At 45.4% G+C, this 20,044-nt stretch overlaps 2 protein-coding genes across 3 annotated transcripts in view; one reads left to right on the top strand and one right to left on the bottom strand.

Moving 5' to 3' along the window:
- SYTL5 (synaptotagmin like 5) overlaps window positions 1-6,266 on the top strand; it is a 258,849-nt gene extending 252,583 nt beyond the window's left edge. Inside the window, exon 18 of the mRNA XM_081222095.1 lies at window positions 4,469-6,266. The gene's annotated coding sequence lies outside the window, so the exon portion shown is untranslated. The remainder of the gene's footprint in view (window positions 1-4,468) is intronic.
- The window catches only part of SRPX (sushi repeat containing protein X-linked), a 99,171-nt gene that overhangs the window by 35,049 nt on the left and 44,078 nt on the right, over window positions 1-20,044 (bottom strand). For both annotated transcript variants that reach the window (XM_081222099.1, XM_081222100.1), the window contains 3 exons: window positions 13,651-13,842; window positions 11,603-11,779; window positions 144-270 (listed from right to left, as the gene is read on the bottom strand). In XM_081222099.1, coding sequence (XP_081078225.1) covers window positions 144-270; window positions 11,603-11,779; window positions 13,651-13,842 — 496 coding nt within the window. The remainder of the gene's footprint in view (window positions 1-143; window positions 271-11,602; window positions 11,780-13,650; window positions 13,843-20,044) is intronic.

The raw sequence follows: 20,044 nt of genomic DNA, 5'->3' as shown, positions 1-20,044 counted from the left end.
GAAATGAATGAGGAATGGCTGAAAGAGTGCTGTACTGAGTCTGAAAGCATAAATTGACCAGCATAGATACACTTCCTCACTCTGGGTAGTGAATGTCTCACATAAAAGAGGCAGAATCATTCCAGCTGCCAAGTTGCACTTACTCAGTGAGAATGCCATCTGCTGTGTCTCTTCCCTCAGGGGTCTCCCAGGACACCCGGACTGTCAATTTATTGGGTTCCGCAATGCGTTCCTTCACACTTGGGCACTTGATTCTAGGAGGTTCTATATCTGCAAACAGAACCAGGATATTCTCGCCATCAGCAGGAAATATCTCATCAACCTGGGGTTCAACACCCAGCATTTGACATGCCCAAAGGTCTAGGTGCTCCCCACTTTTGAAGGGTTTCTTCACCCCTCTGTATTTCTCTTCCCTCCCTTCATCTTGCCCCTTCTTGCCTGCTAGTTTTAAAGATTGAGTACTCACCTGTGCATGGCTAAACCTGCAATCAGCTGGCCTTGCTAGGTGTCTCGTGGGGTAATTTATTAGCTACAGCAACTTCTTCCCCAGGCTTCCAAACTCTGCCTGCTGACTTGGCAATATGGCAGTTACTCAACTAGAAGTCATTCAGCCACTGTGAGTCCCTCCTGCTTTAAAGACAGTGTCATAGGAGACTAGAGGAAGGTGCCCTAGGTATCATCTAGTTCCATTCAATTCAAGGCAACAAATCTTTAGTGAGTACCTGCCTTCCCCAAGGCATCATTCCAACTGCTGGGTTTGGGTGGGCACAAAGGCAAGAGAACCATGTAGTTCTCAGAGAGTCTACAGTCTGTTGGGGGATTATGTTACCATATATGAAATATGACACTAGGTATAAAATGGCACTGCCCCAGGCTACATAAAAGTAAATGCTATAGGGACTTCCCTGGTGGCACAGTGGTTAAGAATCCGCCTGCTAATGCAGGGGACACGGGTTCCAGCCCTGGTCGGGGAAGATCCCACAGGCCGCAGAGCCACTAAGCCCATGTGCTACAACTACTGAAGCCCGCGCGCCTAGAGCCCACGAGCCACAACTACTGAGGCCGCGTGCCACAACCACTGAAGCCCACGCGCCTAGAGCCCGTGCTCCACAACAAGAGAAGCCACCGCAATGAGAAGCCCACACACCGCAATGAAAAGTAGCCCCTGCTCACTGCAACTAGAGAAAGCCTGTGCGCAGCAACGAAGACCCAACGCAGCCAAAAATAAATAAATAAATAAATTTATTTCCTTATTAAAAGAAAAGTAAATGCTATGGAGGCTTAAAAGAATTACCCAATGCTCTCATTTTACAGATCTGGAAACTGAGGCTCAGAGAGTGATTTATTTAAGGCCAGGCATGTAAATAATGATAATGTGAATTATAACCCAAATTAGAGCACTTAGCCCTGGAACCAGCTCTCTCTCTCCTGGCTGTGTCTATTCCCAACATACTCCTCAATATCTTAAACAATGATCTGTCTGGGTCCACTCTCCCCTCCAACTGCCACTGGGCCACACCTATGGTTTTGTATTTCGGGACAGCAGTTTTACCTTGGTTCTGACCCTCCAAAGACCTCCCAAAGTTCCCCAAATAGTTTCTCTACCTGGTAATAGAATTTCTGCCCCCTCACTACCAAGGATGGGTTGATAATGAAGGCTAGAAATAAATGAGATGTCAATTTCTTACTCCGTTAGATTTCATCTTATTATAGCTAAAGTGAAATCAGAAGAAGGGGGAATTCAAACTTTGGCAAATTCTACTTGATGATTCTGAATAGGTAGAGAATGTATTTAAAGAGGGCAGAGTAAATTAACAACATGTAGATTTGCATTGCTTTACATGTCAGCTGGTAATTATTTACATGCTACTACAGCCTGAATGAAAATGAAATGTCATTCGATTCTGAATTACAAACATCTTTGAGAGCCTAAATGCACCAAGTAAAGTCTTCGTATACTTTCTCCTGCGTCTTGTCCAATAACTTCTCATTTTATTTAGGGTAAGAAATTATGAATAATTTGTTAAACAATTTTGTCTTCAGCTATCCAAATTCATTTTCATTCTATGGCATGCTTCAATGGAGTGTGAATTTACAGCCCTAATACACTAATCCTAAATTGAATAACTACCATATTTTATTGAATCTAAGTCACTATCAATTGTGAGATGCATCTTAATTTCAGGGATAGTAAAATGTGAAAAAAAATATGCTTCTTAGAATTGATAAAATTTATAAATGTGATGGTGCAATGGAAGCTGCTTTAAATACATTAGAGGTGTCTATTTCCAGTTGATACGTTTTTAAAAAGAATCCCCCTTTTTCTGGTTTTATTATGATAGGTAATAGAAGACATACTTTACAATTCGGATGAGCATTTCACAGCTTTGGGTGAATCAGGAAGACAAGTATACAATACCTGCCCCCTGCTGGCAACCTCATAATAGAAAGCATATTTATTTTTTAAAAATTTAAAGCCAAAAGGGAGGGGCTGAGGAGAGGAGATAGATTTCACTGTAAAATTACTTAGTGTTACCAGATTTTCTTGGAGTGACATTGTCAGAGTGAAGAGATACTCTTACCCTCTGTGTCATGTAAACTAAACAGCTGGATGATAGGCTGGGTTGTTTTCCCTATAAACTAGACATATTGACACTGAGCAAACACCACTCCAAATTAGGTTACCTGGGTGAAGAGTCTCAGAGCTTCTGAAAGCCAGCTTCTGACAGCTGACAATGATCTGTTGAAACTGGCCTCATTTTTCAGAAGTGGTGCTCTTCCAAGCCAGAAACAAGAAGAAATAAAGCACTAAAAATAATAGCTAATATTTACGGAACCCTCCTACCTGTCCACCCCAGGCGAAGTACTATCCCTGCGTTATTTCATTGAATTCTCACCACCACCTACTAGACTAAGTACTGTTATTATCGTCCCCATGTATAGACTGGGAAGCATCTCCTCTCTTTTGGAATTTCTTTGTGGTCTGAGATTCTAAGACATGATCGCATATTTTTCAATTATTTTAATCAGCCGAACACTTCTGTATGTTTGCCTGCTGCTGACCTAGTGTTTTCCTCCATCCTCTGCACATTCTTTCATGGTCGCCGGCTCCAGCTTCCCCTTACATCCTTTAAGAGCGGCAGCAGGACTGAATTCTGTTGCATCCTCCAGCGTCATGGCCTCTCTTTCAGCTCAAGAGACCAGCTGGCCTGCCCTTCCGCAGATGCTCCAGAACTGAAGCCTATTATTATACAGCCATGGCCATCATTGCTTTTTCTAAGTTATTATAAATTTCCATGAATGAAATAAACGAAGTTACTATAGAAACATAATCATGATTCCCTGTTGAGTCAGGATGCCCACAGAGCCAGTTATTGTGTGGCAACTGTGCAACTCTCGTGAAAAGCCTGGCTTCTGCCCCACTCACTGGAGACATCTGACAAACTGTCTCCCTCCTCTGTGCTCTAGTTTCTTCTCTGCATAGAAAAATATCAGAAACAAATATATTGCACTGTATCAACTACTGTTTGTCTGAGAAGCTAAACTATATAACTGGGAATATTGAACACGTCTAACCAGGTAGGTGGTAGGTGGTAGGTAGTGAAAATAAGAAAGAGGGTGAAAAGGGCAATGTTCTGGCCAACAGATAACAAGGGGAAAAAACCCTTTAAACTAAGGTTATAAATTAACTGCATCCTAAGATGTTTGCTTAAATAATGTTTTCCAGTGGAGACCTGTGTTTGAAAACGACTATTAGAGGTATGAAGAATAGGTGCTTCAGAACATAACAGTAACTTGTGTCTGGGACCGCCTGACCTGGGGTGGGGATGCGCGTTCTTCACTCCCTCCACCTCATTCTAAGGCAAGGTGATATATATATATATATATATATATTTTTTTTTTTTTTTTGCGGTACGGGGGCCTCTCACTGTTGTGGCCTCTCCCGTTGCGGAGCACAGGCTCCGGATGCGCAGGCTCAGCGGCCATGGCTCAAGGGTCCAGCCGCTCCGCGGCATGTGGGATCCTCCCAGACCGGGGCACGAACCTGTGTCCCCTGCATCGGCAAGCAGACTCTCAACCACTGTGCCACCAGGGAAGCCCAAGGTGATATTCTTATCTCAAGAATGTAAAGGATCATCACAGCTGCTCACAGCAAGCAGACTCCATTTAATGCTCCTTTCCTCTCTGATGTCCTCCATAACTCATTCCAACTGGATTTACGTTTGGGAACTATCTTATACATTTTCTTTATTAAATACAACTGATTATTGCAATGAGAACCTCAATTTTTATGCAAATTGTTTCTATAAATTCTTTTACATATATGGTATATAATATGATTTTTTGTTGAATTTTAAATTTTATTTTATTGAAGTATAGTTGATTTACACCAACTAGCTTTTTAACTAATCTTTTTCTCCCTTTTCTCCCTTGATCTTTTACACCAACTTCCTCTCAATCTGTACAGTCGACGTGGCAGAGACTAGTGGTTGTTCACCTGCTCTCCCATCCCCCTTCTTTTTTTTAGCACAAAAGAAGTTTCCCTGGGCCTGTGGCCCTCCAGAATAAAGACTATATTTCCCAGGCTTGTCTGAAGTTAGGTGTGGCCATGGGATGGCTTCCACCAGTGGGTTGTCAGAAGAAGTGATGTGCTTTTCAAAAAGTATGTGTGGCTACTACCCCCCCCCCCTTCCACCCTGGTTTGAATGCCCATGAGGTGGGGAGCCGGAACAGCATCTTCGACTGTGGGATGAAAGCTGCAGGTTGAGGATGGAAGGACAAATGAGAAGGAGTTTGGGTCTAGGACACTGCCCCGGACAAACATTTATACGAGAACAGAACTTCTATCTTGTTTAAGGCATTATGACTTTGGCCTTGTTAACAATACCTGAACTGGGATATAAGCAATCACACCTTTTTTTTTTTTTCTCAAATTTGGTATGGCATCTTCCAAGATGTATTTCACTAATGATTTCTAAGCTCTGATTTCTAACAAAGGATACTCTGGTGAATTTCCTGCAAAGATGGCCACCGGTAATCCCCTTATATACATGCAGCTCCTCCTAGCAAGAGGTGGAATCTGTTTCCCCTCCCTCTGAATCTGTGCCAGGCTTGTGACTTGCTTTGACTAATAGAATACAGGGAAAGTGACCCTACGCCAGTCCCAGGTGTAGGCCCTTAAAGAGTCTGGCACCTTCTGCTGTTCACTGTCTCAGAAGCCAGCTGCCGTCTAAGGAAGTCCAATTATCTGACTGGAGAGGCCATGTGGAGAAACTGAGAAATTATGAAGGGAGAGAGAAAGAGACTCAGTCAAATGCCAGCCAGTACAGCCGCCTCTGAGTGAGATGCCAGGCATGGGAGTGAAGCCATCTTGGATCCTCCAGCCCCAATCAGGCACTTCAGCCATTACTATGTGAGCCACCGAGCCCTGCCGAAATTCTCCATCCAAACAACTGACCACACAAAGCTTAGTGGTTTCAAAGAACCATGTTATTCTTCACAGTTGTTTGGATGGGGAATTTCGGCAGGTTGGTGATGGAGGAAGGAGGCGGTCATTTCCTGGGGCACAGGAGGAAAGGGACTGACAGAGGCAGAACAAACCTGGACACGGAAAACTTGCCCCATTGCTTGCTTCGCCCAGCTAGAGTGTAATCCTTGCAGATGTCTCTGGAATGTGGTTCCATTTCTTTGGCACCATGAGATACTAGAAAACTTTCCCCAATGGACAGAAGAGTCAAGAAGAGAAGCAAAGAACTCCACAATTAGAAGTCACTATCATCAGAAGCAACATACCAAACTAAAAATTGCAACTTGTTGCAAAGCTGAAACTAGCTTCCTGAAAGTTTGCAAGAAAATGTGTATTTGTCAACCCAGGAAAAATTCAATACGATTTAAGAGCATCTACAAAATATGGGAACATATGTATATGTATAACTGATTCACTTTGTTATAAAGCAGAAACTAATACACCATTGTAAAGCAATTATACTCCAATAAAGATGTAAAAAAATAAAATAAAATAAAATAAAAAGAAAGAAAAAACAAACAAAAAAACCCAATGCACTGACACATTTATTCTTAGCTCCATGATATCTATATCCTCAACTGAATCTCTGGAAATAATACCATTCAGCCCAGCAAACTTCCTTGTGGGTCATTGGGTCAACCCAGCTGTCAGATGATTGGGAAGCCAGAAACGTATTCCATCAATTTGCATATCTAAAATCAGAGATTTTTTTTTTATTCCAGACCTCCATTTGTGTTAACTCTCCAACTATTCCATTCTGTAGGAAATATAAAACAAGCAAAGAGTAATTCCCAAAACCAAGTTGGTTTGTATGTGGACCTTTGTTAAAAAAACGAAATGGGGCTCCCTGCATGTCCAAAGATACCTGCTCGGTTTTCATTGCCCATGGATTTTAAACTTACTTGAATTTTGGTCTCTTTCTCTTTTGGCCTAGGAAAAACTGTTGGTCTAAAGGAGAGATCGTGTGTCTACTCAAAATCTGGTCTCTAGACGAGGCCTTGTAATTCTAACTGTCCATTGTTCTAACTAAATGCCAATGTAACCGAAATGAACTAAAAATGGAAAAAAAGAAAAAAAAATCTCCCCAAACAATAGTTACTACAGTCTATGTTTTTTTTTTCTTATATCAGTGGAAGTTGCGGCTCTCTAAATATTTTACCCTCCTGCAATTTGCAGTATGTTGTTTCTCCCACACTGACTGATTTTTATCTATATCTGTTTCTGAAATAACCATGGATTTGAGCCCACTGCCAGAGCGTGGGCTGTATAAGAGAATGAATTTTAACTTGCGGTCCTTTCAAATTAGCCAGACCACAGAGTGAAAAGTGAAAAGACCACCACCTCAGAGTGAAAAGTAAGCCCAGTGTTCTCTCTTCCCTCCAGATCTGGAGGAGAACTAAGATGATTTCCTCAGCACTCAGTACAGCTCTGGCCCAGAGGCACTGTTCAAGGCTGTGTGGAAATCTGGGAAATGCTCGGCCACCATGTGTCAGCTCCTAAACTAGGCTGAGGCTCTGAGTTGTGCTCAAGGACCCCTGAGCCTTGCCAACACACAAACAAAGTCATTAAACGAATTTAATAATACATTTAAAGCCAAAAGTGTCCATGATATCCCTGCAGTAAAATTCACCGGGGACAAGCTCCAGCTTATCTGTCACAAAATCTAAGAAAGAATTGCCTGCTTGCTTTGTCCATTTCTCTCCTTTTCCTCGGAGCTCATTGTTCTCTTGTGGCTCACGGGTACCCTTTTCACCATTACCCACCCCCCTCACTGCGTGCACAAATTCCCCTTCCCCCAAAGATGCCTGAACCTTGCCCTGGCCCGCTCTAAGATAAATGCCCTGAAACTGGGGTTCATTTCTTAGTTCTTTCTCCCTCCCTCTGGGAAGGTTCCAGGCCCATCTGGTCTGGCTTAAGACATGCTTGTTGCTTTTTGAGAATAATCAGCATTTTCTTTCCACTGTTGCACACAATCTGGACATCTGAACAGTGTGACCCCTGGAAGATTCTGCCAAAGCTTGCTCAGCATGAAGATTTGTATCTCCTCCCATCCCATCACCTCTGGCCCTTCCAATGTGAGGAAAGAGAGAGTCCAGGATGGGGGGGAGGGGTTGCTTTGAAGAGCTAGTTTGCACATACCAAGTCATAGGGGAGAGAGTGAAAGCAACATCTGTGAGGGGCTCTTCTGACCTGAACATCTGGCCTCAGGTCATGTCCTTCCAAAGGAGCGTGTCCAGAGCTCACAGCGTGAGCGCTATCCTACGTGCACTGGCTGAGCAGGACTGCTCTGTGTTCTTCTCCTTCCTGAGAACTACAGTGATTCACGGGGAGATGTCTAAGACCTCAGAAAATGGTTGCTGTGCCAAAAATTCTGTTGGTGCTCAGTTCTTCTGCCATCTCCCTTTTACTGCCTGCACTAGAAGTCACGAAATGACATTTCTTGGACTCCTCCTGCCAGCTGGGTACCAGGTAGGTTTGCCAATGGGAGGCACTCTCATGAGAATAGAAAGCAGGAAGAAGATGGAAGCCATTATGCTTCTGGCAGGGGCTTCAGTGAGGGCTTCCTGGGCTCCTGACTTCATTCTCATCCATGATGGTGTCAGGTACAGACATGTCAACATCAGCGTGAGCTTCTGGATCTCGGGTAACACTACCAGGCCACTTTTGCTCCCCCAGCCCTTGGTTGCTATGGATTTCTGCTGCAACTAATCCCTTGTAACAATGTTTTTCCTCTTTTGCTCCTCCAGCTCTTCCTATGTTTTTGTAACCAATGCCCCTTATTAAATTCTCCTCTGCTGGAAATACCTAGAATGCTTTCTGCCTTCCCAGTTACTGATCAATTCAAACTCCTACCTAAATCCTAGAAAAAGAAAAGCTCGGAATAAATCTGAGTCGGTTATCTGAGTAATTATCTGGACCTGGTGCTCTTGTCAGATGCATACAAGGTAAGATCCAGGCTGTGACTCTGATGTAGAAGGTTTTTGCTCGCATTGGTAGGGAACCATTGACCAAACCTGCCTGCCTTGGCCAGGCACGATGACAACCGCTTGCCTGAGTTGTCTCACAGCAGGAGGTCCCGACAAAGAACACAGCGCTGCTGCTGAAAACTAACCGGGAGAATTCGGGAGGGGCCAAAAGGAGGGAGGACAAGACATGCCAGCCCATAGTATGTTTGTAAAACTAAACTGGGGACTTCCCTGGTGGCGCAGTGGCTAGGAATCCATCTGCCAATGTAGGGGACGTGGGTTCGAGCCCTGGTCCGGGAAGATCCCACATGCCGCGGAGCAATGAAGCCCGTGCGCCACAACTACTGAGCCTGTGCTCTAGAGCTCAGGAGCCACAACTACTGAGCCCACGTGCCACAACTACTGAAGCCCTCGAGCCTAGAGCCCGTGCTCCACAACAAGAGAAGCCACCACAATGAGAAGCCTGCGCACCACAACGAAGAGTAGCCCCGCTTGCCACAACTAGAGAAAGCCCACGCACAGCAACGAAGACCCAAACGCAGCCAAAAAAAAAAAAAAAAAAAAAAAACTAACCTGGAAGAATTCGGGAGGGGCCGAAAGGAGGAGGGAGCAGACAATATGTCCCGCCCTAACCTCCCAGAAACCCTCACGCTGGAATCCATCTTGGCTGAGAGATGTGTGCGCCACCAGGCAGGACCCTGAGTCAGACCAAGTATGGGCACGAGCAAGATGACTGGCCAGAGACAACCCAGAAAGCTAACATCACCACCATAAAACCTGAGACTGTGAGCCTCGTGGCAGAGCCGTTCTCCTGGGTTCCCTTACCCTCCTGCTCTCCTCGCAGGCACCCCTTCCCAATAAAGTCTCTTGCTTTGTCAGCACGTGTGTCTCCTTGGACAACTCATTTCCGGGTGTTAGACAAGAGCCCACGCTCGGGCCCTGGAAGGGGTCCCCCTTCCTGCAACAATATCTTGGCCAGGTCCCCCGGCTACAGCTCATTACCCTTATAACTGCAGAGTAAGAACGGCTGATGCTGCCAAGGGATACAGTGGGCAGTGGTACCATCATGAACACACCCTGGGGACCAAGGCCAGAGGAGTTGTTGTACAACTGCCCCCAGAGGGTAGTATCCAGTTGCAGTCTCATTCCTGAAGTATCTGCTCCAGGCTCTGAGCAGTCAGGAAGGAGTCCTTGGGGTAAAGCACGTGGGCAGACTGAGCTGAAGGATTCTCTGGAGGATGGGCAGACCCAAGCAGGGTAGGAGCCAGGCTCCTGTGGCCAGCTGCCTTGGCACCTCAGTGCCAGAGCTGTCTCTGGATTCAGGGACTTTGAGCCTGAAAGCCTGGAGACATAGGCTTGTCTCTACACAACATCCAGCAAGTCAGGTGACCTCTCAGGCCTCATCCATAGATGGGGGATTGGACTAGAATGTTCTGCTGGGGTGGGTCCTGGCAGCTCTAACACTTTATGAGTAAACAGTCTCCTGGGACAGTGGTTTTCAACTACTTGGGGGAGTTTTGGAAAAATACCAGGGCCCCAGATATTCAGATTTAAATGGCAGCCAGAGTTGAAAACCACTGTCCCAGAGCAGTCTGCCTCAATGTTTAAAGGACATAGGAATCCCCTGGGGATCTTCTTAAAATGTGGATTTTGATCTGCCAGCTTCGGATGGGTCCCAAGATTCTCCATTTCCAACAGGCTCCCTGCTGGTGCTGAAACTGCTGGGCACTATTTTGAGTAAAAAGGTACTAAAGTTCTTCCCAAATTTGATCTTCTAAGGCAGGTTCTCAACCTTTAGAGCATCAGAATCCAGCAATCCTGCAGGTCCGGAAATCTGCATTTCTGATGTTGCTGTTTCTGATCAGGGGACCATACTCTGAGATCCACTGCTCTCAGACACCGGTCCTGGATCCTGGCTGCACATGAAAACCACCTGGGGAGCTTTTATAATGCCACTCGCCTCCTCCAGCTGTCCCACATCAGGCTAATTGAATCAGAATCTCTAGGGTTGGACCAAGGCATGGCTAGGTTCTCAAAGATACTCAGGTGATTCTAATAAGTAGCAGGGGCGGGGGTGGGGAGAAGGGACCCACTGCCCCTAGATGGGTGATTGTCAAGGAGTGAGGGGGAGTGATTTTTCTCCTTCCTCTCCTCTCTCCAGGGGACATTTGACAACGCCTGAAGACATTTTTGGTTGTCACAAGTGGGAGTTGGGAGGAGATGTTACTGGCATCTAGTGGGTAAAAGCCAAGGCTCTGCTAAGCATCCTAGAGTGCAAAAGACAGGACCCCAGGACGAATAATTATCTGACCCCAAATGTCCATTGTTCCAAGATTCAGAAACCTTGCCCTAGAGAATCCCAGGCTACACCCCAGATCTACTGATCAGAAGCTGCATTTTTACCAAGTTTCCCAGGTGATTCCCAAGTTGGAGAAGCACTGCCCTTAGATCAGCGGCTCTCTCTTTAAGCACTTCGAAATGCCCTGCAAGGCTCATTAAAGCACCAAGTGCTGGGCCCCATCCCCAGAGTTTCTGATTCAGCAGGTCTGGGGTGGAGCCCCGAATTTGCATTTGTAAAGATTTCCAGCTCCCCGAACCACAACTAAGAACTCAGAACTACTATTTGCCCAACAAATCCAGACTAAGGTAAAACAGCCAAATCCCTTCCAGTTTACAAACTGAGTGTTTGCTGACTACCAGAGTCGATGACAATGGAACTACATCTGCAGGCTGAAAGACACAGAGATGCTCTCTGCAGGAATGTCCGGCCAATGTCAAAAACTCTGCTCAGTGCTACAGGGCGGATCCCTGAACTAAAGCAGCGGGATTACCCCGTACCTCTGCCAGCCTCCAGCTGCCTCAATCGCAATCCAAGAGAGAGACAAAAGTCAGAGGAAAGCCATGAGTTGTGAAGTCAACTCTAGCGTAGAGACTGAGGCTAGGTCTGCGCTGAGCCACAGAAATAGGGATGAAGAGAACCACTGAAAGCAAAACCGGGTGCTTATGCTTTACATCCGGGACATGGATGCTTCCTTAAAAATCCACTGTACGGACACCCCCTGCTCCTCCCAAAGCAGACGCCTCCTGAGGGCTGGTGATATTCTCTTACCGACACAGGAGGCTGGTCGGCCACTCCACGCCTTGTTGTCCATACACGTGACTGTCTGCTCCCCTTTCAATGTGTATCCTGGAGAGCAATAGTACTCACACCGGGAGTTAAAGTAGGCACCGTCGACGCACTTAAACCCTCCATTTGCCGGCATGGCAAGGGTAGGACATCGCTTTTCTGAGAAAGAGAAAACCAGAGATTCAGTATTACTTAGATCTTGTTCATGGAGTTTCAGAGTCCAGAAACTCTGAAAGCATAGGGTGAAGTAAATTGAAATGTAACTGATAGTAGAGGAGTGATAGATAGTGTAACCGAGCAGGACCGTACGGGGCCCTTCCCGGGGCAGACCCCTCCCCCATACCCTCTGCTGTAGCTCCTCTCTTAAGTACCCAGATAATAGCATCTGATGCAAATTCCCTGAGTTTTTCAGATGCTAAAACCACCACCAAATGGAAGAAATTAACTTGATGATCGTGAGCGCGTAGCCCCCAGACCTTCTGGCGCCTAGAATGTTAACCTCCGTTTCCTCACCATCAGCCAATCAGAGAATTGTGTACAAGCTGAATTGTGTACCCTGCAACACCCCTCCCTCACCTGGCCTTGAAAAATGCTGTGCTGAACCCTTTCAAGGAGTTGGTGGGGTGGTGGGTTTGGGCTCGAGCCGCTCGTTCTCCTTGCTTGGTCCTGCCATAACCTTTCTCTGCTCCAAACTCCGATGCTTCGATTTGTTTGGCCTCACTGTGCATCGGGCACATGAACTTGCATTTGGTAACAATGGTTGCACGTCACACAGAAGGGACACGAAGTTTTACACCGGACTGGCTTGGGTTGGCATCCCAGCTAAACCACGGTCTTATGCTGGGCTCCTCAGAAACAGACGCTGAGACCAGGATTTGTGTGCAAGTGATTAAGAAAGTGCTCTCAGGGGAGACCAGTGAAGGGTGGGGGAAGCGGGACGGGGGAGGGGAGGAAGCCGGGCAAGGTCAGCCTCAGCCTGATTCCGCAGGGGAGCTCTGGAGCGTGAGTGATGCCTGAGTCTGCCCTGCCTCCAGGCAGGGCAGCTGGGCTTTCCTAATCCTTTACCAGTCAGTACTGGGCAGCTACAGGCTGCCCATGGGGAATGCTCTCCCTGTCAGAACGAAGAAAGCAGTCCTCTGAAAGCACAGAGCCTCTTCTTCCTTGGTAGAAGATCAACCGAAGGTACAATTCATTAAGAGCAAAGCGCCCAGAAGCTGGGGGATGGACACACAGAACTGGTAGCAGGGCATCCAGGGACATATGGGGGAAGCACTGAAAGTGTTCACTATAGTCCCCCAGAGGCGTAGTCTGCCTAGACTGGATCACAAGGCTGCAGACCCCAACCTCAGTTTCCCAACAATAAAGTAATGGCACCCACATCAATAGCATTGTTGCAAAAATTGCATATATGTGAAATGCTTGGCACACAACAGGCGCTCCATCATGATAGCGCTTTTGAACAGCAATGGCATCTAAAAGGCATTTCAACGATGCTGTGTCCCTTGCAGTTTCCCAAATGAGATGACTTTCCAGGAAGCTAAAAGTCAGCCCCTGAAATGTGCTTCCAACCTTCTCCCCTGAGGCACAGCGCCTTTCATGGAATCAGCATCCTTCCGCGGTAATTCTCTCCCTGCCTCCCTAAGTTCTACTCCTCGGGGGGACGCTTGTGTCTACTGCCAGGAGTCCATGGCACAGCACCATTCTTACACTTCTGTCGGTTTTACACGTCTGTCTCTAATGCTATTCTGTGGGACCCCTGATGGCAGATGACCCTTGATGGCAGCTGGCCCTGGGGCCAGCACTTTGCTAAACAGACCTCTGTTCTCTCCCCCTTTCCAAACAGCTGATCGCACCCCTCTGTCTGAAATGTGTCATCTTACTTCCGCCATATCTTAGGAACTAAACGCATGGCTTCTGCTCACAAGGGGAGTTTTTCTCATCAAAGACCACAAAGCATTCAGTAAAAATCCCTGATCTCAGAGCAAAAGAACTTTGGCCCCGAGGCCCCAACATGGGGCAGAGCTACTCACGCTTGCAGATGACCTTGTCCGACCACCGCTTGTTTGACTGGCAGATCAGCTGGGAAGAGCCATGCAGCTCGTAGCCCTTCTGGCAGCGAATGTCACACCTGGTTCCCAGGGCTGTTTTGTAGTATCCTCCCTGAGGGGCCCTGCAGTACACATCCCCGTACTTCACCTTGATGGGGGAGCACCACGGGGTGTCTGCAGGTAGCAGAAACAAAGGAGAGGAGAAATAGCAAGTGACATCTTCAGAAAATGTGTCTCTTCACTCTCAAAGTCCCTGGCTGGCTGCATTCCAGATTTTGGACCTCCAAATAGTGCCCCATGTCTTTTAAGTTGTCTCTCGGTGGGGAGGTTATGATCATGGGACTAGGCGTCAGACATATACGAATATGGGTCCAGGTTCCTCCATTAGTAGCTGTGTGATCTTGGACAAGTTACTTAACCTCTCTGAGTCAATACCTCTACCTATGTCATAGGACTCTTACAAGTCCTCTTACAAGGACTGAAAAAAAGCATCTAGCACAGTGTCTAGCACATAGTAAATGTTCAATGAATGCTTGTTCTTTTGAATATTTCCCTTAACTAGATACATAGTTCCCTTGAGAGCAACTGTTACCATTGTGAACCTTAACCCCAGCCATCCATACAGAGTGGCAGGGGAGTCAATAATTGGTTAATTTAGATTTTTTTCTAAGTCTGTATCATATTCACTGTAAAAGCATTTAATACGATCTTAATGAATGTGAACGAAGCAACAGTTTCCAGGGTTTTGCCACAGGATATAATTTGGGCTTAACGTCACAGAACAATTTCTCCCCATTGGGAAGCTACCTCCTTTTTCAGATGTCCCCAGTTAAGCCCCATTTAGGTAAGAGATGACACCCTTCTCCAATGGCAAAGTTCCAGGGTGTTTTGATTTGGTCTCATAGTTGCGCAGAGCACAGCTTAGGATGACACTATTAAATCAGAACCTCTCCCCTGGGCCTTTGGAAGGTGTCGCTGAGGGCCATAAAATTAGTAGGGCAAGACTGGCTCCTCGAAAGTTCCCACAGTGGCCACCGCACAGTCAATGGGGACCAGAGACTAGCTCCCTCAAGCCTGTCAGGCTCTCCATGCCTTGAACAGAAGCCCCCTCCCTAGGGCTGCCAGCTTCTCCCTCCACCCCAGCACCTGAGCTGACAGTGAGTGAAGTTCGTGCGCCATCATGTGGCCAAGAAGGAGGAAATCTCCTGTTTCACTTTGCCAGGAATTCTCTTCTAATGATGTGTTTCTGGCTGCTTCTCAGCCATGAAAACCAACAGTTCTGTCCAGGTCTCGTGCATGGACTGTTTTTTGTTTGTTTTTTTTTTACTTATGTGCCTTGACATCTCCTTTGCCTAATATTTTCATCATATAATGTTTTGCAGACAGCTGCAAATGGGTGCTACCGTCGGGACTCAAGAAGTATTTCCTGGACCTTCTGGGGAGAAGTGATGCCCCACGCTTAGCCTACATCTGATTAAGTTTGATCTCTTGGATGCAGTCTTGCAAGAGCTTACGCTAGGCCTCCAGGCCTTCCTTGAACAAAGTTTCCTTCCTCTTGGGTTTATACATCTAGTCTGTATATGCTAACATTTTTAAATGAGAAAAATCTGGACCCTGAAGTAAAGTACAAAACAGCATACATATCTCCATTATTTTCCTCTAAGTATAAAAGAATTTTTAAAAAAATAAATTTATTTATTTTTGGCTGCGTTGGATCTTCGTTGCTGCACAAGGGCTTCCTCTAGTTGCGGCGAGCGGGGGCTACTCTTCGTTGCGGTGCGCGGGCTTCTCATTGCGGTGGTTTCTCTTGTTGCGGAGCATGGGCTCTAGGCACACAGGCTTCAGTAGTTGTGGCTCGCGGGCTCTAGAGCACAGGCTCAGTAGTTGTGGTGCACAGGCTTAGTTGCTCCGGGCATGTGGGATCTTCCCGGACCAGGGCTCGAACCTGTGTCCCCTGCATCGGCAGGTGGATTCATAACCACTGTGCCACCAGGGAAGTCCTATAAAAGAATTCTTGAACTAATTTAACACGTTTCAGTTCTTTCTTTGGTGATGGCTCCAGGTAAGCCATGAAGCTAAGAGATTGCAAGATCACAGGTAAATGAGAAGCCTTTGGAGTATGTTTGCTTAGCACTGCCAAGTTGTGGATATTTCTTCTATAATCAAAAGTCCTTAAGATAAATTCTGGAAAAATCCATAGAGGCCTACCACTCAAATTAAACTAACATTTGGAACCTACTGGCTTCTATGACTACTAGAAGTGAGGTATATTTCTCTCCCCCTCTCTCTTTCTGCCTGTCTTTTCCAACTGTAATAGGAAAGACCACCCACAAGGAAACTCCAAAATGCACTTGGTGTTTTCAAGCTCAAAGAAGCACTTTTGATAGCCCGTCAGAGGACTTTCACGATGTTAAATCTGAAAAGTCATCTGTCGCCTGAACTCTTTGTCTTTGTCCTCTCCCCCACCCCTTCCTCCTAACTTCCCCACTGCCTCACTTCCTCTTAGTTTCCCTGTCTGCCCTATTCCCCTGCTGGACTGCAAGGCTTCTGTGCTTCCCCAGCTCTAGCCTCTTCTCTTGCCAACTGGTCCCCTTCACTACCCTTTTGTCACCATCTCACAGGCCAAACTGTGAAATCCTTGATTGAGAACTGGGCTCCAGAGAGAGAAAATGAAATCCCCATTGGAGAGGGCAGAGGGTGATGAGGGTAGAATGAATATGGGAGACCCAGAGGGAGACAATGAAAGCAGTGAGCTACCGGAGTATGGTGGATACTGGGCAGAGTCAAGAGGCCTGGGCAGATATTATCTAACTCTATCATCTCCTAGTAACCTGGACAATTCAAGAAAATTTTCAGGGACCCACATTCATAGTCTATACGAGAGAGGAATGGATGAGATTATTTTCAAAGTCCCATCTACAATGGTTATTTTTATTCTGATTAAATTTTATATTTATATCGGTGCTAAAATGTCAAAAAAAAAGTCCCATCTAGCTTTGAAGTTGTACGATTCAAATTCTTATTCCTCTCTGATCTCCTACCCCTCTCACACCCATGCCTACTTCCTTAATCCTTCTTCTGACTGATAACTTTGGGTAGTCTCTTGTAACCCTTCCACCTAAAGGCAAATCCTCTTTACATTCTAGGTCCTGATCACAATTCCACAGATGTACAAACTGGAAGAGCGTCCAATTCTCTACTTGTTTTTCGCTCAAATGTTGAAAACACTCACATCCTCCAGCTTCTGGACTTTGGCGTGAGTTTAGGAGGGGCACGATTTTATTTTTTTTATTTTTAAATTTATTTATTTATTTTTGGCTGCGTTGGGTCTTCGTTGGGGTGTGTGGGCTTCTCAGTGCGGTGGCTTCTCTTGTTGCGGAGCACGGGCTCTAGGTGCGCGGGCTTCAGTAGTTGTGGCACACGGGCTCAGCAGTTGTGGCTTGCGGGCTCTAGAGCGCAGGCTCAGTAGTTGTGGTGCATGGGCTTAGTTGCTCTGCGGCATGTGGGATCTTCCTGGACCAGGGCTTGAACCTGTGTCCCCTGCATTGGCAGGCGGATTCTTAACCACTGCGCCACCAGGGAAGCCCAAGGGGCACGATTTTAGAGTAAACTAATATGAGGCGGCAGACCCGCAATTCTTAGCACACACACATTATGGTTGTCTTTTCCACAAATGTGCCCAGGACAAATATTTAAGGCAGCAGGTCCATTAGAGAATGACCTGTATATACATATATTACAAATGCGCATATTTCAGTACAACCATGCAATTAGCAGATTTTTTTTACTCAGTTATTTTGAGTCTTCAAATCCTTCCGGCAGAGCTGCCTATACATCCAAGAGCTGTGCTGTTGTCAACATGTGGGGGGAAAAAAATCTTGTTTTTATTTATTCGCAAAAGGAATTTCTTTTGGATTACTTTCCAAGACAAACCTTTGGAAGTTATTTTGACATTTTAGCAGTCCTGCAGTGATAATAATTAAAAATTCAGTGAGTGACTTGAATTTGAAGTGCATACAAATAGCATGAGTTAAAAGTGAATTAGCGAAACATTTAACATAGAGGTTTAGAGAAAGGAAGCTCTTATGCTGCTTCAATTAAGACAGGGTTTATTTAGGGAGAAATCTAAATCGATTATTCAGGAAAACTTTTTCATCTCCCTGGGCCATTGTGGAGCTCCTGGGGTACGCAGTGTCATGTAGCAGACTAATGAGCTCCTAGTGAACTCTGGATGTTGAGCTAAAACATCTGGATTTCAAACTCTGGATGTTGAGCTAAAACATCTGGATTTCAGACTCAAACATAATGTTTGCTAGCTGTGTGAGTCTGCGCAAGTCACCTCCCCTCTCTAATCTGCGGTTCCTTCATTTGTAAATAATAACAACATATCTCTACACGCCTTCCTCCTTCCCTCAATTACTGTGAAGACAGGATGGCATTCCAAGTAAAAGAATCAAAAGCAATGCTTGCCACATTAAATGTTGGTTACACTTCACTTTCTTTTTTCTTTTATAAATTTTATAAATTATCAATTTAATTAAAAAAAACATTGACTTAGTATATGCACTTGTGCCAGACACTGTGTAGGGGCCTAAGGATCTAGAACTAATCTCCCAGTGAACAATGGTTTGCCTCTAAGTTTTAAAACTAAAAAAAAAATGACAATGAAAACAATTTCCTAAGAAGTATTTATTCTTAAACATTCCGGGTAAGCTCTAGGCCAGGCACATATTTTCCTGCATCTGGTTTACCTTCCACACTTGCAGTGCTGCAAAGTGAGGATGAACACTGGGAACAATAATCTGAGGGCACTATATAGCCCCTCTTGGACATGTGAACGGTCACATGTGCACGCATGTGTTTTAGGAAGATTTTTCAATAAGGGACTCGAAAAAAAAAAAGATTTTTCAAAACTCTCAATTAAGAAGTGTTAGGGGGCTTCCCTGGTGGTGCAGTGGTTGAGAGTCCACCTGCCGACGCAGGGGACATGGGTTCGTGCCCTGGTCCGGGAAGATCTCACATGCTGCGGAGCGGCTAGGCCCGTGGGCCATGGCCGCTGAGCCTGCACGTCCGGAGCCTGTGCTCTACAATGGGAGGGGCCACAACAGTGAGAGGCCCGCGTACCGCAAAAAAAAAAAAAAAAAAAAAAAAAGAAGTGTTAAGTGTGTATCCGTATAGCTGATTCACTTTGTTATAAAGCAGAAACTAACACACCATTGTAAAGCAATTATACTCCAATAAAGATGTTAAAAAAAAAAGTGTTAGGAATCAGAATACCACCTTACCCCAAACATCTAATTAACAAGTTTGTGCTTTGCTGGACTGGTTAATTCCTGAGGCAGTAATATAGGAGCTGTGGATACAAATGAGTATTTGTATTCACAGGTCATAAGCAAATGTGGAACATGGTGGGAAACACCTGGACATAGACACCAGTCATTATATTAGAAAGGTTGTTCACTTGTGTGGAAAACAATTGAAGGACTCTCTCCAACCAAAGGCTGACCAGTACTACTGTGATTCTCTTATAACTTAGACATATCACGACAGAGCAGGGGAGTGTCCTCCTGCCAGAATGCAGACAAATTTCCTGGGCAAAATGCCACAATAGAACTTTATTAATCAATTCTCTTCAAATTATTTCTCAACTGTAAAAGGAACTGGATTCAGAGAGAAATAATCTAAATTTACCCTCACTTTTCTCAGGGCTCCCAAAGCTTCAGAGAAACGACTCACCATTAGAAAATATTTATGGACATACTTACCTGAGCCTGCATAGAAAGTTCTTGGTTAGGCTTTATACACCTGCTGGAGGGGGTGGATTGCTGGAAATGTGTAGAGATGGAGTTCTTTATCATTAAAGTTTCATTGGGCAACACACTTTACTCATCATTTCAGGAGCCAAGCCAGACTCAGAAAGAGCACAATGAAATGAGCTTATGAAAATCAAGTTTTCTCATTCCTCATTCATCTCAGTACATTAGCAGCACTGGGTCCAGATTTGACCTTGGATGGTTTACTCTGGACGATTCTGGCTGTAATGTATGAATTAGGTAGAACTCATGGCTTGATTTTCACTTGCATCAGCTAGAGCTTGGCTTTGCAGAAGTAAGGACAGTAAAGAAACTGATGAGAATAAAATGACCACTGGGCTGCTGAAGGACAGCACTTCAGAGATTTCCAAATGCTTTTTGTTTTCTTTCATTTGTTTTTCTGTATTTTCTTTCAAATGGGAGCATATGCATATTAATTTTAAAACATGTTGTTTTCTCGACAGGTAATTAGAACTTAAAATGTGTTGTCTGGTCACTTTATTATAGTCTGCTCTGCAGGGCAAAAAGGAAAGTCCTCCTGGCATCAGCAGGTCTTCATTAGC

This window comes from Mesoplodon bidens (genome assembly GCF_964165515.1).
Source record: "Mesoplodon bidens genome assembly, chromosome: X".
Lineage (NCBI taxonomy): Eukaryota > Metazoa > Chordata > Mammalia > Artiodactyla > Ziphiidae > Mesoplodon > Mesoplodon bidens.
Note: the sequence above shows the minus strand (reverse complement) of the source record. Positions and strands in the feature narration are given on the sequence as shown.